At 37.9% G+C, this 14,190-nt stretch overlaps 5 protein-coding genes across 5 annotated transcripts; 2 read left to right on the top strand and 3 right to left on the bottom strand.

The window, feature by feature from the left end:
* Window positions 1-2,436: 2,436 nt before the first annotated feature.
* Window positions 2,437-3,095, top strand: PHYBLDRAFT_141460 (hypothetical protein; the record flags this gene model as incomplete). The annotated part of the gene is made up of 4 exons (XM_018430596.1): window positions 2,437-2,600; window positions 2,684-2,804; window positions 2,875-2,953; window positions 3,007-3,095. The coding sequence occupies 4 exons, from the start codon at window positions 2,437-2,439 to the stop codon at window positions 3,093-3,095; spliced, it is 453 nt and encodes a 150-aa protein (XP_018295623.1).
* Window positions 3,096-3,175: 80 nt separating this feature from the next.
* On the bottom strand, window positions 3,176-3,462 carry PHYBLDRAFT_141459 (hypothetical protein; the record flags this gene model as incomplete). The annotated part of the gene is made up of 2 exons (XM_018430595.1): window positions 3,176-3,265; window positions 3,352-3,462. 2 exons carry the CDS (start codon window positions 3,460-3,462, stop codon window positions 3,176-3,178), a joined length of 201 nt encoding a protein of 66 aa, XP_018295622.1.
* Window positions 3,463-4,748: 1,286 nt separating this feature from the next.
* On the bottom strand, window positions 4,749-6,722 carry PHYBLDRAFT_16868 (CYP509 protein; the record flags this gene model as incomplete). Its single annotated transcript, XM_018435916.1, has 9 exons — window positions 4,749-4,867; window positions 4,961-5,258; window positions 5,325-5,444; window positions 5,498-5,556; window positions 5,668-5,695; window positions 5,788-6,110; window positions 6,215-6,371; window positions 6,473-6,594; window positions 6,668-6,722. Coding segments are annotated over 9 exons (1,281 nt in total), but the record flags the coding sequence as incomplete, so codon positions are not given.
* A 1,834-nt stretch (window positions 6,723-8,556) lies between these two features.
* Window positions 8,557-10,952, top strand: PHYBLDRAFT_131221 (hypothetical protein). Its single transcript, XM_018429414.1, has 6 exons — window positions 8,557-8,680; window positions 8,906-9,344; window positions 9,506-9,790; window positions 9,935-10,018; window positions 10,155-10,172; window positions 10,338-10,952. Exons 1-6 carry the CDS (start codon window positions 8,648-8,650, stop codon window positions 10,493-10,495), a joined length of 1,017 nt encoding a protein of 338 aa, XP_018295620.1. The 5' UTR covers window positions 8,557-8,647; the 3' UTR covers window positions 10,496-10,952.
* Window positions 10,953-11,191: 239 nt separating this feature from the next.
* On the bottom strand, window positions 11,192-13,898 carry PHYBLDRAFT_164484 (Zn(2)-C6 fungal-specific transcription factor; the record flags this gene model as incomplete). The annotated part of the gene is made up of 5 exons (XM_018435013.1): window positions 11,192-13,395; window positions 13,431-13,437; window positions 13,583-13,609; window positions 13,730-13,797; window positions 13,868-13,898. 5 exons carry the CDS (start codon window positions 13,896-13,898, stop codon window positions 11,192-11,194), a joined length of 2,337 nt encoding a protein of 778 aa, XP_018295619.1.
* Window positions 13,899-14,190: the final 292 nt, after the last annotated feature.

Genomic DNA, 14,190 nt, shown 5'->3' with positions numbered 1-14,190 from the left:
TATTAATCTTCAAATTTATTTGACTAAATTCCCTTTTCTTATAGATGAGTCCTCCTAATTACAACATCAACCTCTTCAATCAAGTAAAAAGAAAAAACTTTGAACACAATTTTTTTATTAGAGTCAATAACAGCTTAATAATAATTTTATTTGATATTAAAAAAAAATAAGAATTACACCAAGTTCTTTGTCCCCGCATTACACGACTCAATATCCTTCAGGACGTAAACCTGACTTGGTAGCGAAGGAGGGGTAGGAATGGTGTTAATTCGGGGCATAAGACAGCACCGTGTTCATCTCAACCACCCTATCTCATCATTGAGTAGGGCCAGCGAACGTACCAGAGAAACTCACCACTAAGTAACAAGCTCCAGTTTGTTCGACTACTAAGTAATACCGTCAGTTCCAGAGAGCTTCGAACAGAGATTTTATGAAGAGTCGGTAGTAAACTTCACTTCCTCCCCGTCCTCCACTCAAAATAACTTTCATGATACTAATCCAGGCGGCTTTTTTTTTAAAACATGATTATTGTCATTGCTTCAGAAACAAACCAATTTATTCCACAATTCAAACCGTGTTGATCTGCACCTCTCAGAATTAACTAAGAAGCTAGAGATGACGCACTTCCGCTTTTTTCTGTACAAAGTGAAAAAAGAATACCCCCCGATCGACCCATAGGTAGCATGTCCTTCTCAATTACAGGTAATTAGGAAACACCCATCTCCAGAGTATAAAAAAGCTAAAGGAAAAAAAAACTGCGTGGGTTGAATGGGGTTTTTTTTTATATACCCGCTACCTGAGACTAACTATATGCATATTTAGTTAAGACTAAATTCTTACATAGAAACTTTTTATCTTTCATATGCCCAATAGTTTTTATATTGAAGAATTATTTATATTACAATCCCACAATCTATATCACTAACAGACATTTTGTATAATATAATTCATTAAATATTAGCTATTGACTCTGCTGCTTATGAGTATTGAAAAGTGTTATATTTCTAAACATATTCACTGTAATAATTATATTTCAATATTATTTAAAGCCAAAAGATTAGACCTAAAATTCTTATATTTTATAGACATCATTTGTATTTATTTTATTCTTATATGAGATATTTAATTTATATTGCATAGTCTGGAATAGCTGGCTTGTTGGTGTCACTTCCACTTTCTAGTAAAAGGATAAAATCAGATCTCTTTAGTAGTATTTGTTTGTTTATTGCTTTTATTTTTATTTCTATAGGATTAATAGTAGTATCTGGAGCTCTCGCGAGACTCGGGTTGAGAATACCTGGTATGCTCTATACTATCATCCTCTCGGGAAACCATCTTGACACTTTCAGCTATCAATATACACACTTTCAATAAAACTCAACTCTGTAATTCAAAGTTCCGCTGTCTACTGAGATGAGATCCTAATATCCATGCGTGCTTTTTGCTTCATTTTCTGCCTTTTACTTATTATTAAATATCGCTTTGAAATATATATATAAATTTACTTTTTATTGCCTGTTAATATCTTTGTGTTTATTTGTACAAGCAAAATAAATAAATAAAAAACTTTTTCTTGTGTTCTTGAACAAAAAGTGCACAGACCACTTTAGAGTAACCTACGAATCGCCGTTATAGAAACCTGTACTCCACTTTAAGAGGCATTGCTACACCGATCAAAACTAAACCCTTTCTTACTCTTTTTACTTCTTTACTTCTTTACTTTACTTTACTTCACTTTGCAAAGTTGTTTTCCATAGTTTTTGATGAAATTTTATAGGCTGCTACTTCTTTTATGATGCAGTTACACAAGCCTACTAAAATAATATACAGCTATGTCACGCTTGCTCTGACGTGGGAGTTAACAAACACCCTGGCAAAAAAACGGAGTCCTAAACTGGTCTCGTATTGTTTTGTTAGGACTATTGACACTATTTATATAGGGGCAGAGGGAGGGAGAAAAAGATAAATATGTACTGAGGAGCTCACCGCCTAGTTTTTCTTCTTCTTCCTCTATGCACCATTGCTAGGAACAACCAAGTAAGTACCACTTCCCCATACACATATTTACGTGTAAAACGCGGTTTTTTTGTTATAAAAAAACCCCAATTTACATAAGTAGCGCCATTACTCATTAAGAATTACTTAATGCTTTACCAAAACATCGACTTGACATTAACTCTTTTTTATTTTTTGTTCTTTTTTATTTTTACAAGGTCTATACTAAAAAAAACCCCTGATATTTATCTTGAGATGTTTTTTTTTCTGCTATTATTTATAATAGTAATGTATGGATGCCTGGTTTGTGAAGTAATTCACACAAGCTTTGTGGGATTAATCATGGTAAGCACATTAATGTTAAATGCCTTCTCATGCTTTATGTCATTTACTTATTTTCTTTTTTTTTTTATTTTTTTGTCATGTATATTTCAAGAGCGCATGTACCTGCACTTGGTATACCATTACCATATTCAGTCTTTTCTGTTAGATTCCGGTCTAATGGGGGAGATTGATGTAAGCCTCTTGGAGACAGAAGCGGAGGTGTTTACACCAAAGCTGGTCTCAACCAAACCAACTAGAGGGTATGGGCCTCTCAGCGTTCAGTAAAGAAAAACCAAACTTGTCCGATTCGGCTCCAGTCTCCACATATCAAAGTCAAACATAGACGCGGCCAAGTGGGGTGTAGTCACAGACGGGAGCCTTCGGGCGCGTCTTTAGGTGGGAGCTTCTTTTTAGAGGCGCCAATGAAATACCACCACCCATTTGGCCAACCCCCTGCATGGGCAGCGGGTGGACATGACTTGGGAGTAATGCTATCACCGCAGGCATGATAGCCCGAAACCTTTCATCGAAGCCTTCTCATCCCTTGCGTGTGAGGCCGTGGAGTGCTCTTCCGCAACTTTGGCATCTATTCTAGATCTGAGGTTAGGCGAAGAAAGAAGAACAGACAAGTTTGGTGCGCGCAGCAGTAAAGCTATGGAGTATGCTGTTGTGACATTCTTTTTCAAGCCACTCAGCCCGTGCGAGAGACTTATGTCTGGGGTGGACCAAACCTTACCATAAAGGTTGGACCAGAGTTCGGCAGTAGACCGTCGTGATGTCAGGTCATTTTCTTTTTACTGATGGTAGCAGTATTGTACGAACCAAGAAGTAAAGTACGCAAGTATTTTTCTTATCTTCAAGCCTCTGCAACGTTGTAGTCGGTTGATTCGGCCAGTGCTACAAAGTCACGCTTGTCAGGATGTGACCGAACGTCTTTAAGTCGCATCTCTGGGTTTTAGACAATGCTAAAATATACTTCCCGCGTACAAATTGTACACCCTGGCTCTCGGGCCTAGCACTATACTAGCTGACCTTGTTCTTGATTGATCGGGTTACATGTAATGTCAATACTGGGAAGGCAAAAATCGCATACAGACTATATGAAATCGACGGGGTGTCGAAAGTGTGAAATGATCCTGTCATCGTTGAGCACCGAAGATTAAGCCCTTGTCTTTGAATTTGTTCTTCGGAACACCTTCAATACTTTTTGTATCTTTATATATACATATATTTAGGTCCTTGTCTAGTTGACCTTGGTTGACATGACTGGTGCCTTTTTTCTAATCTTGATTGGAAAAGAGGGTGAGTTCGATTCTCACAAGGACTTTATAAAATATTTTATAATAATTTACTTTTATTCTTAAATTCCAAAAACCATTGCATATAATAATTTAGATAAAAAAACAAGTATATGTATGTATATATACATGTTAAAAGACTTACATAAAACCAAAAATGATTAGATAGAGGCAATTTATAGTAGCTAGATATTACAAAAGAATCAGAAATAATAATTGTGATATACACACCACAATTGAGTGAAGAACAGACCCCACAACCAAACACTGGTTCCTTCTTGCTAATGAACCTGGCAAGTTAACAATCTCCGGAACTGTTACACACCAGGCACACGTACACTACACACCCATACAGTGTAAACCAACCATTGCATAACAGGGATTTTAATTACAGGGATTTTAATAGTAACGGATATAAACAATATTATTTTGTCTCTTTAATAAATAACACTCTCACAGTATCTACTTTTCCCATTATTGAGATACTAACCCATAAACAATCCCGAATACCTCAATAATAATAAAAGAAAAATATATTATAGAGAAAAGTATCTGTGAAAAAAAAAACATATAAAAAAGGGTAGTCAATATATACAGCCGGCAAAAATATAACAAAAATAAGATGTGAGCAGATAAGAATAAGTAGTGGGGTCCAAACGGGTAGTATAATCATAAATGAATCTTTACATATATCAGAGCTCCAATAGGTAATATATTATTAAATATGTTCTTTAACATACTTGACAAAGCCAATGTTTTTTAGACAGCTCTTTTTTATTTTTGCTATAAATCTACTATATTTAAGAGTTTACCAAAAAAGATTGAAAGGGTAATTTTTTTAACAAGTATACTTAAGAGAACCTTAAAGACGAGCATTAAAAACCGCGGAAGCCTTTCTATTGGATATGTACTGTATACCTCTTTGATAGTTATTACAAGTGGTAGTTATATCAAATTAACTACTAGTAGGCAATTGTATATTAAAGAATTTATTTTATATAGATAACACTAATAAAAAGTCCTTTAACAAAATACGTTTATTATATATATATATGTGTGTGTGTGTCTTTTGCATTTACAACTGGTATTTATATAGATGATAATATTCATATAGAAGAATCCAAATAGACCCTAGTGTCGTTTGTGGAATTTGATAGACAGTGTTTTTGGTGCGAAGGAAAAGATACTATTATAAACAATTCCATTTTTGTGGATCGAGTTTTCTGATAGATCCCATTCATAATGTTTCACTATACAAACTTAAAATAAATATCAAAAAGCCTCTTTGTTTATCTGTTTGTCTTTTTTTTTGGGGGTAGTAATTTTTGAGAAGATTAACTTACACAACATAAGCAAAAGAACTTGCTGCTCTGCCATACTAAAGTTGACACCAAGACATTTCCGGTTTCCATCACTGAAAGGAGCCCATGTAATACCCCTGTGCTGCTCATGTTCGCCTCCTTTACTGAATCTCTCGGGATCAAAAACAGTTGGGTTCTTCCAAATGGTTGGGTTCTTGTGTAAAGCCTCGATGTCCACACTAATATATGTGCCTTTTGGAATAAACTCCCCAGCAAGCGTGACATCTTCGGTGGCTACTCGGTCCATAAGCGCACCGGAAGTAACACTTAAACGTAAAGCCTAAAAATATAATGATATAATGAGTTTCAAGTATATATAGGTGTGTGTGTGTGTGTGTGTGTATACCTCTTTTACAATCATATTAATATAATTGATGCGCTTGCAGTCATCGAAAGTGGGAGGAGCAGTAGAACTATCATCTCCAAGAATATCCAATGCTTCCCTACGTGCTTTATTTTGTACGTTCTGTTGTAATTCGCTTTTAGTATATGTTTGTACTATATATAACATTAACCTACCTTGTTCATAGCCATATAATATATACAATGTGAAACAGAGCTGGCTGTGGTTTCGTGTCCTTTTTTTTTGAAAGACAAAAAAGATGGAATTAAAATCAGGTTTATGTTTTGCAAACACGCACATATATATATATGTATATACTGGTAGTATTTGACTCGAATTTTCTCACCTGCCATAATAAAAGTAGCCATGTTTGCCTACAAATAATAATTTACCAAATAATGTGTTAATTGTAAGAAAGATAGCAATTGTTATAATAGATAATCAAGTGGATACTAGTTTTGCTTACTCTTAAATCGTCGGATTCACTTGACTTATTTTCCTTCATTTCGGCTTCAAGGATAAGTGTCAAGAGATCCTTTTCTTGGCCGCCATCAGGTTGGTCTTTTGATTCCTCAAGCTTTTTCTTTTTTTTATTAACCATATCAAGGATCAGTGCGTTGAGTTTGTCTACACCCTTGCTGGCCTTGTTATAATCAGGATAGAAATAGCGGAGAATATACTCAAGGGAAGGAATGATATTAAGAATAGGGGCAGTTACTCCTGCCATTGTATCAATGTAAGCTGCCCTCCATGCAGAGTCCTCTTCTACCGTAGCCCTGAAGTCAAAGCCTATGTAAAGTAAAGGGATCAATGAAATCAATCAATAAGTACTTATAAACATGGCTTATATCAAGTATTGATCATCGATTATTAAAGCAAAGAGGCTTACGTACCAAATAAAGCTTTACCCAAGGCATCAAATGTTACCCTTTGTAATAAATCGAATATGAAGATGTTTCCATCTGTCTTGTCAATCAATCTAAACATGTCTGGGACAATCCGCCCGAATAAATCAACAGGAGCTGTCCGGCGGAAGGCTGGGTTCATAGTCTGGTCAAATGATAATGATAAAATAAAGATTATTTATTTTTATTAAAAATCCAAATCCAAATCCAAATCAAACAATATAATACAGTGATAGAGTATATTACCTTTCGCTGATGTTTCCAAGGCTCACCACTGATGAATGCAACATTTGAACTTCCAAAAAAACGAATTGTAAGACTATCCCTGCTTAGAACGTTCATGAAATTGGTGTCCTTTGGGAATATTTCTAGGTGAAATAGCAAATACTTTAGTTCTGGCTTTTGTTGTATTAAGCAATCCTCTTAGGCTTTTTGAGCTACCTCCTTTCATCAGTATGTACTGTACTGCCTCAGGATTGGCTGTATAAACGGTCCAGTACAAAGGAAACCTTGACTACGGAACATTTGAGGATATAATTTTTTTTTAAAAAAAATAATAGAAATAAAGAAATAAATATGTTGGCTTGATGGAATGCACCTCATGTCTTTAAACAGCACCCGTATATATATATATACGTGTGTGTGTGTGTGTGTTTAAGGTATACTTACAACATAAAACCCATTCTTCTTGTGAAGAAGTGGGAAGACTAGTCGCTTTGTACGGTCCTCTTGTGACTCGACAGACAAGACAGATTTGATAAAAGAAAAGAAGGGGATACTTGGAAAGTGTTTTAGCTCATAAGGAACTGTGGTATAATCATAAACCTTCTTGCAGAGAAACAGAGCTACTACTACAGCCACGTAAGATCCTTTGGGTAAGTAATCCACAAGACTTTTGACAAAAGGTTTGAATGAAAGAGAGATATTGTTAATGATGTCCATTAAAGAAGAACAAAGAGTGGTCGAGTGATTGATAAAAACAAATTCAATGCACACATATTTATATTTATATGTATAGAAAAAAAAATAAAGCTTTTTATAATTTCAGCCTAATTTTGATTCTTATCCAGGTTAAGAACATGATTAGTATATTATATGTATAGACGCCAAATAGGACAGGCGAACTCAAATATTAATATTGTCAGGATTGAACTTTGTTTCATCAATGAACCCCTTGAATATTGGGTTATTTACCATCAAAAAACCAAAGCCAAAATCAAAAACAACAGTGCATATCAGACTTTCCCAGGACACTTTAAAGAATAATAAGATGAAGAAAAATCCCAATTGATAGATATTGTTTTAAGTAGCACAACGATTTAACAAAGAAAGCGCATATTTTGGCACACTGTAGATTATTTTGAGATCCTGTGAAGTTTATCAGGGATCTAGAATATATCAACCAGTCTATATCCATTAATATGCTCAATCCAAACGGGTACAAGTCACCTCAAAGACATTGGTATTTTGAATGTTAGTGGCAGCTACAAGACTTTTAGTTCAATAAACTTATTAGCAACAAGATATCTTATATTGTATGTTTTCTTTGTTTTACAATTCTTCTCGGATGTAAAGATCAGTACCATCCTCTCGGACGTGTAAAGCCAATTTCCCGCTGTTTTTCACTAATTTGATCAAGAAAGTAAATAAATAAGTAAAAAAAAAAAAAGGTACAAAAATGAGGGGTGGAAAAATGAAATAATGGGTCAGAGTAATGCGATTGGATTCCCTACACTTTTATGTATGCTTGTGTTTGAATTATCATGATTAATATTATTAATAAGAAATATATATAAAAAAAATAAAACAAGGCCATGTCAGTCAAGGCATTTAACAAATACTGTCAATAGATGGTGACGTATAATTAACTTTGGTGAAAATAGATAAATATCTCTTTCTTGTACTTCTTTGGACATCCGTACTTTTATCAATATCTGCCTATTAGAAATCATGGGAAAGCTTTCTTTACAAGTCACTTTCCCAACACACACGCATTTATATATATATATACATAAAAGAAGTAGTACTTTTATTATATAAATAAATATAAATAATCATAATCTTATTAGTCAAAAAAAAAGAGAGAGAGAAGAACAAGTCAGAGTGAACCAAAGACCGTCTTTGAAACTAACAATGCATGTGAAAATGAGATGTGGTGAATAAGTCGGTGACGTTGACAGATGCGGGGAGAGCGGTGTTTTATTCACCTCTTTTGTGTGTGTGAGAGTGAGTGTGTGGGTGTGTGCAAGTTGTATTGGAGAGAGCGGGCAAACAACAGAGCTTCGTCCATAATTTTACTAGCCCCTTCCCCTGGCCCCGTCTAAGATTGTTGTTGTTCTCCTTCTTTCCTCCGTTTACTACCACTTCCTTTTTTTTTTCTTATTCTTACTTCTTTTTTTTTTTGGATATCTAAATAACATCATGCTCGCCACCACCGCACGTATTGCTATCCAGGTACAGAGTTATAAAGACACACCATCGAAATATCAAAACAAACAAAACAAAACAAAACAAAACAAAATACACGTCTACCTACCATACATACGTCTACAGTTTTACATAATATAATATACCCAAGAAAAAGAAAAAATAAATAAAAGAAGTGGCGTTATTTCCGCATGCCGACAAATTCAAGGCAAAATGAACGTGTTTTATACTCATTGACATGGTTAAATCTAGGCACGTCCTTTCATTTCCCAGCGTTTCTACGCAACTGGCGCTGGTGCCTCGACCCTCTTGTTGGTAGAGCACAAGGACGGTCTGATTGGCGGTGCTACTCTCAATGCCTTGTCGGCTGCTTCCAAGCTCGGTGGATCCATCACTGCCTTGGTTGCCGGTGATGCCCCCGAGGCCGTTGCCAAGCAGGTTGCCAAGTACGATGGTGTCTCCAAAGTTCTCACTGCCACCGGTGCTGCCTATGCAAACGGTCTCCCCGAGTCCTTTGCTCCTCTGTTGGTTGAGATCCAAAAGGCCAACGGCTACACCCACTTGGTTACCGGTCACACTGCCTTTGGCAAGAACATCTTCCCCCGTGCTGCTGCTCTTCTTGACGTAGCTCCTATTTCCGATATCACTGGTGTCAGCAGTGAGGATACCTTTGTTCGTCCTATCTATGCGGGTAAATAATCAGGGCAATATTCCCACTTTTCCTTCCTCGCCTTTATATATATATATATATTTAAAAAAAAAAGTGGATGAAAGTTCAATGAAATGAACCCCTTTAAAAAAGAAATTCTCTCACGGTCTAATATTTATATATTTTTATAAAAAAATATTTAGGTAATGCTATTGCCACTGTCCAGTCCAAGGATGCTATCAAGTTCATCACTGTTCGTGGTACTGCCTTTGCTGCTGCTGAGGCCAACAATGCCACCGAGGCTACTGTTGAGGCTGCCCCCACTGCCGAGACCTCGGATGCCACCCAGTGGCTCGGTGAGTCTATCCAGAAGAGTGACCGTCCCGATCTTGGATCTGCCAGCCGTGTCATCAGTGGTGGTCGTGGAATGAAGAATGGTGAGAACTTCCAGCTTCTCTACGCTCTTGCTGACAAGATGGGTGCTGCCGGTAAAGTATTCCAAAATATGTATATTGGTAGAAAAAGAAAGGAGTAGGAAGATAGAGTAAGAGAGAGAGAGAGAGAGAGAGATATGGAACAAAAGGGAGTTGTGCAAGGTTTTTTCTTACATACTCGTTACTTGTTTCTTTTAGTTGGTGCTTCCCGTGCTGCTGTCGATGCTGGTTTCGTTGATAACTCCCTCCAGGTTGGTCAGACCGGAAAGATCGTTGCTCCTGGTAAGTAAAGAGATAATATATATATATGTGTGTGTGTGTAGTGCCTGTTACAGTTCAGCACAATATAAGTGGATCTCGGATTGACAAATATACTTAATGCAATTCTTCTGTATGTGGCACTTTCTTCTCCTTCTAGAGTTGTACATTGCTGTCGGTAAGTAATTATTATTATTATTTTGCGTGGGAATAAGTTTATGATTTCGGCTTCTTATTCTTCTCCCATCTCCCCAACCAATCAATCAACCAACCAACCAACTATATCTATTAATTTATTTAATTATTTATACTAATATAATTATAATAATTATAATAACAATAGGTATCTCTGGTGCCATTCAGCATTTGGCCGGTATGAAAGATTCCAAGACCATCGTTGCTATCAACAAGGATGCCGATGCACCCATCTTCCAGGTGGCTGATTATGGATTGGTTGAGGATCTTTTCAAGGCCGTTCCTGAGATGACTGAGAAGCTCTAAGCTAATATTTATACACAAACATTATACGTATATACAGGTGCGCGCGCGTACATGCACACGCACCGATACGTATATATTTATATTAAGTAAAATCTCATTTAGACAGAACTCCAAAAGAGAAATACATACATATATATATAGAGAGAGAGAGAGAAAAGCTTTATTGACCTTATTCTTCTCTTCTTTTCTCTTCTCTTTTTTCTTCTTTCTTTCTCTTTCTCTTCTTCTTCCTTTTTGTTTCAATAATCACCATCAACTCCCCCACACTCTTCAAACAAACCAAACCAAACCAAACCAAAACAATGACAACAATCAACCATGATATCAATCTAGGAAATTAACCAAATAATACTAGTTTATGGGTGGGTGTTTTTGGAAGAAATTTGGGAGCATAAGACTTACAAATGGGTTAAATAAAATAAGGAGTGAATTTCTTTAAAGAAGTTCCCTCTTATCTAAAAGTCTATTTTTCTTAAAAAAAAAACAAAGATGCAAATTTATTCTAGACTTGAGATTTTCTTTTTTTTTTCTTGTAAAAAAAAGGTTGTCTATGTACAAGAGATGAAGAGAGTGAAGATATAAGTGAAAAATAATAAAGAAATAGATAGATAGATAGATAGATAGATAGAGAAATAGGTAAGTTAAGAACTTTGAAAGAACATGATTTCTTTACACTGCTTTTTTTTTGGAAGGGAGTTAGTAGATGAGGGAACGCGCCCACTCATCTGCAACAGAAATAAGTTCGAAGGTGTAGTCTGCAGGCTCGATTTCTTTGTTGGACATTCCACTGGTAGTAACTGGTGCTCCTACAGCCCCCACCGCGGCAGCGGCAGCAGCAGCGGCAGCAGCAGCTCCTGCTGAGGTAGGATGGCCGACGTTAGAAGGCAGACAAGGATTGTACGCAAATGTGGGCGCGACCAGTGCATGCCCTTGAGTATGTGGATGATTATGATTATGATTATGATTATGATTATGATTATGATTATGAGAGTAAGGAGGACTAGTCTGTCGTGATGACCCTATTGAGACCGGTGGGCAGTACACACCCGACGACGACGGTGAGAATGCGGTAGAGGTATCAAGGACAGCTGCGACTGCCGCGGCCTGTTGCTCGTGATCGAATAGATTGAGATCGATGCCTTGGTTTTCTTCGTGTTTCTGACACAGATCGTGGATGGCAGAGAATGCGGCACTGTAGGAAGGCGAAAGGGTGGCCAGGCGTGGTAAGGGATGCAGTGGGGCCAATGTCGATGTCGATGTTGAGGTCGGTGTTGAGGTCGTAAGATGGGGTTGCAGCGTGAGATCGACCAGGCGGGCAAATCCGCGGACGTCCCTCAGAGGCGCACGCTCGACAATGTCCCGCAAATCGCCTAGACTTGCCCTGAACTGGTCCTTGGCTTCTTCTGCCACACCTAGCATCGGATGGTTGAAGTCTGTTGCGTGGGTGAGGGCCGCAAAGACGGCAGAGAATGTGGAGAGAGCGCATGTGTACATGAGGTGTGGGTGCTGGACAGTGTAGGATACCAGCTGGGTTATGGAATTGGCAAGCGCTCTGCGGCGTTCTCGGTGGATCTGTTCTTCTTGGAAACGACAGCAGACCAACAAGGACAGCTCGAGGTCCAGGCACACAAGGTGGAGATTGGCAGTCACAAGAGAAGGGATTCCGTCGGGTGCACTCCAGGACAATTCTGGTGGGAGCGAGTCTCGCCAGTGCTGTAGAGCGTCAAGGAATTGAAGGGTCTGGTTTTCTTGGTGGACGGTCCAGATGGTCTGGTTGTTTTTTGCATCGTAGGTAAAGTAGTACAGGATCTTTTCGAGAAGCATGGTCAGGCGGCATAGCTGCCCGAATCCTTCCATCACCGTACGCTCGCGAGAATCGTCTTCGGGCAGAGGCGTGGGGAGATCGACGGCGATGTCGACGGCCTTGAGCATCCACGGCCTTTCCATAGTGCAGCTCTCAAACTTGTCCATAACATAACAGGTCCACAACACTCGTTTGCGCAGTTCGATATCAAACTGAGACATCTGGCTGCTGTAATTTGCTGTGTGGAGTCCCAATTCGAGACACATTCGTACGGCCATTCCACAGTACATCCAGCTGCGACTTGATCGTGCTCTAGTTTGGGGTCGGTGTTGGGTAGAATCATAGTCGAACCAGGCCATGTAGAGTAAGGCGATTACTGTACTGAGCCGAGGTACGTCCAGGAAATCGTCTACCAGCCGCCGTGCTCTGTGGTAGAACATTTCTGCCTGGACGATTGTGTCGACATGTTTTGCTGCATGTGCGTACATTATGTTGAGCAAGAGAGGGGTTATGAGAGGGCCTTTGATGGAGAGCTGGTCATAGAACATGCGGCGAGAGAGGGTTGGCAGTAGATGATGGCAATTGGAAAAGAAGACTGAGATGAGATGTTCCTGGGTGTGTCGTGGAGGCATGTCTATAGAGGCCAGATATTGGCCTGGAAGGGTTGGGTCTGGTGACCAATGGACGAATTGACCGTAGGTGCGCCAAGGAGTTATTTCGTTCTGGAAGTTGGAAGTGTCTCGATGAAGAGTCAGTCGGACCAGTCCGTCTGTCAATTGTTCCATCATTTTGTCTGGTCTACTACTTGCAGGTTTGTTGTCTCCGTTGGGGTTTGTATTTGATAGTGGACTTTGGCTGCCTGGACTGGCAAACAAAGTGTCGGCTGTGTTGTCCTGCTGTTGGGGCGGTGGGGATACTGCTGCGTGGGATTCTTCTGTTGCTTCTGGTGACTGGCGACTGTCGAGAGTAGAGTCTGTCATTGGGTCTAATTTAATGTACGTTTCGTCTGTGTTCTTGAGATAGATACACTTTCGTCGTCTAGCTGTTTGAGTTGAATGAGCATTAGGGATAATGATGTATAAATGAATCGAGGGATCTTTTGTAAAATATATTTTCTTTTCTTTTTTTTACCTTTACACTAAAGAAAAATAATAATAATAATAATATTATTATTATTATTATTTTAAAAAAAAAAGGTATATACATATACACATGTTAGATTATCTATGTGTTTCTATTATTTACTGCTATTTCATATTTCATTTTACTTGGTTATTTATTACCTGCATACATGGTTGTCGGCCATCGCACTAATGTCAAATAGATATATATATATATATAGTTGTGTGGATTGTGTGGATTGTGTAGTGTATGTAAAGGTGAGTGTCGTTGGTTTAGATGAGTTTATTATTTTATTATTTTATTATTACTTTGATCTTCTTCATTCGACATGGATGACAGGCTCGACCGACCTTGAGACGTTTGTGCCTGTTTTCATCTTTATTGGTTGATGAGCTGATCTGTATTTGTTAATGGTTGCTTGAAGAAAAATAGAAGAAAATGGTTACCTCTCAAGGGTAATTCCAGAGTGGCAAACATGACTCTGGAAGAAATATTTATTTATTTATTTATAATTATATATAATTATACAATTATGTATGTATATGCGTATGTACGTATATTTGTATATATATTTGTATGTATCTATGTATATAATATAAAGAACAAAAGAGAGAAGGGGGGGAGAGAGAGAGAAAGAGAGAGAACAAGGCACGGATAGGCTGTGATCTACAGAATTCTCTATTTTATTTTTATTCCTAGTGATGATAAAGAAGAGCGTTCTTTTTGCCTATATATTTTTTTGGGGGGGAGAAGAATTGAGGGTATATTA

The sequence above is a fragment of the Phycomyces blakesleeanus genome, assembly GCF_001638985.1.
Source record: "Phycomyces blakesleeanus NRRL 1555(-) unplaced genomic scaffold PHYBLscaffold_4, whole genome shotgun sequence".
In the NCBI taxonomy this organism is placed as follows: domain Eukaryota; kingdom Fungi; phylum Mucoromycota; class Mucoromycetes; order Mucorales; family Phycomycetaceae; genus Phycomyces; species Phycomyces blakesleeanus.
Note: the sequence above shows the minus strand (reverse complement) of the source record. Positions and strands in the feature narration are given on the sequence as shown.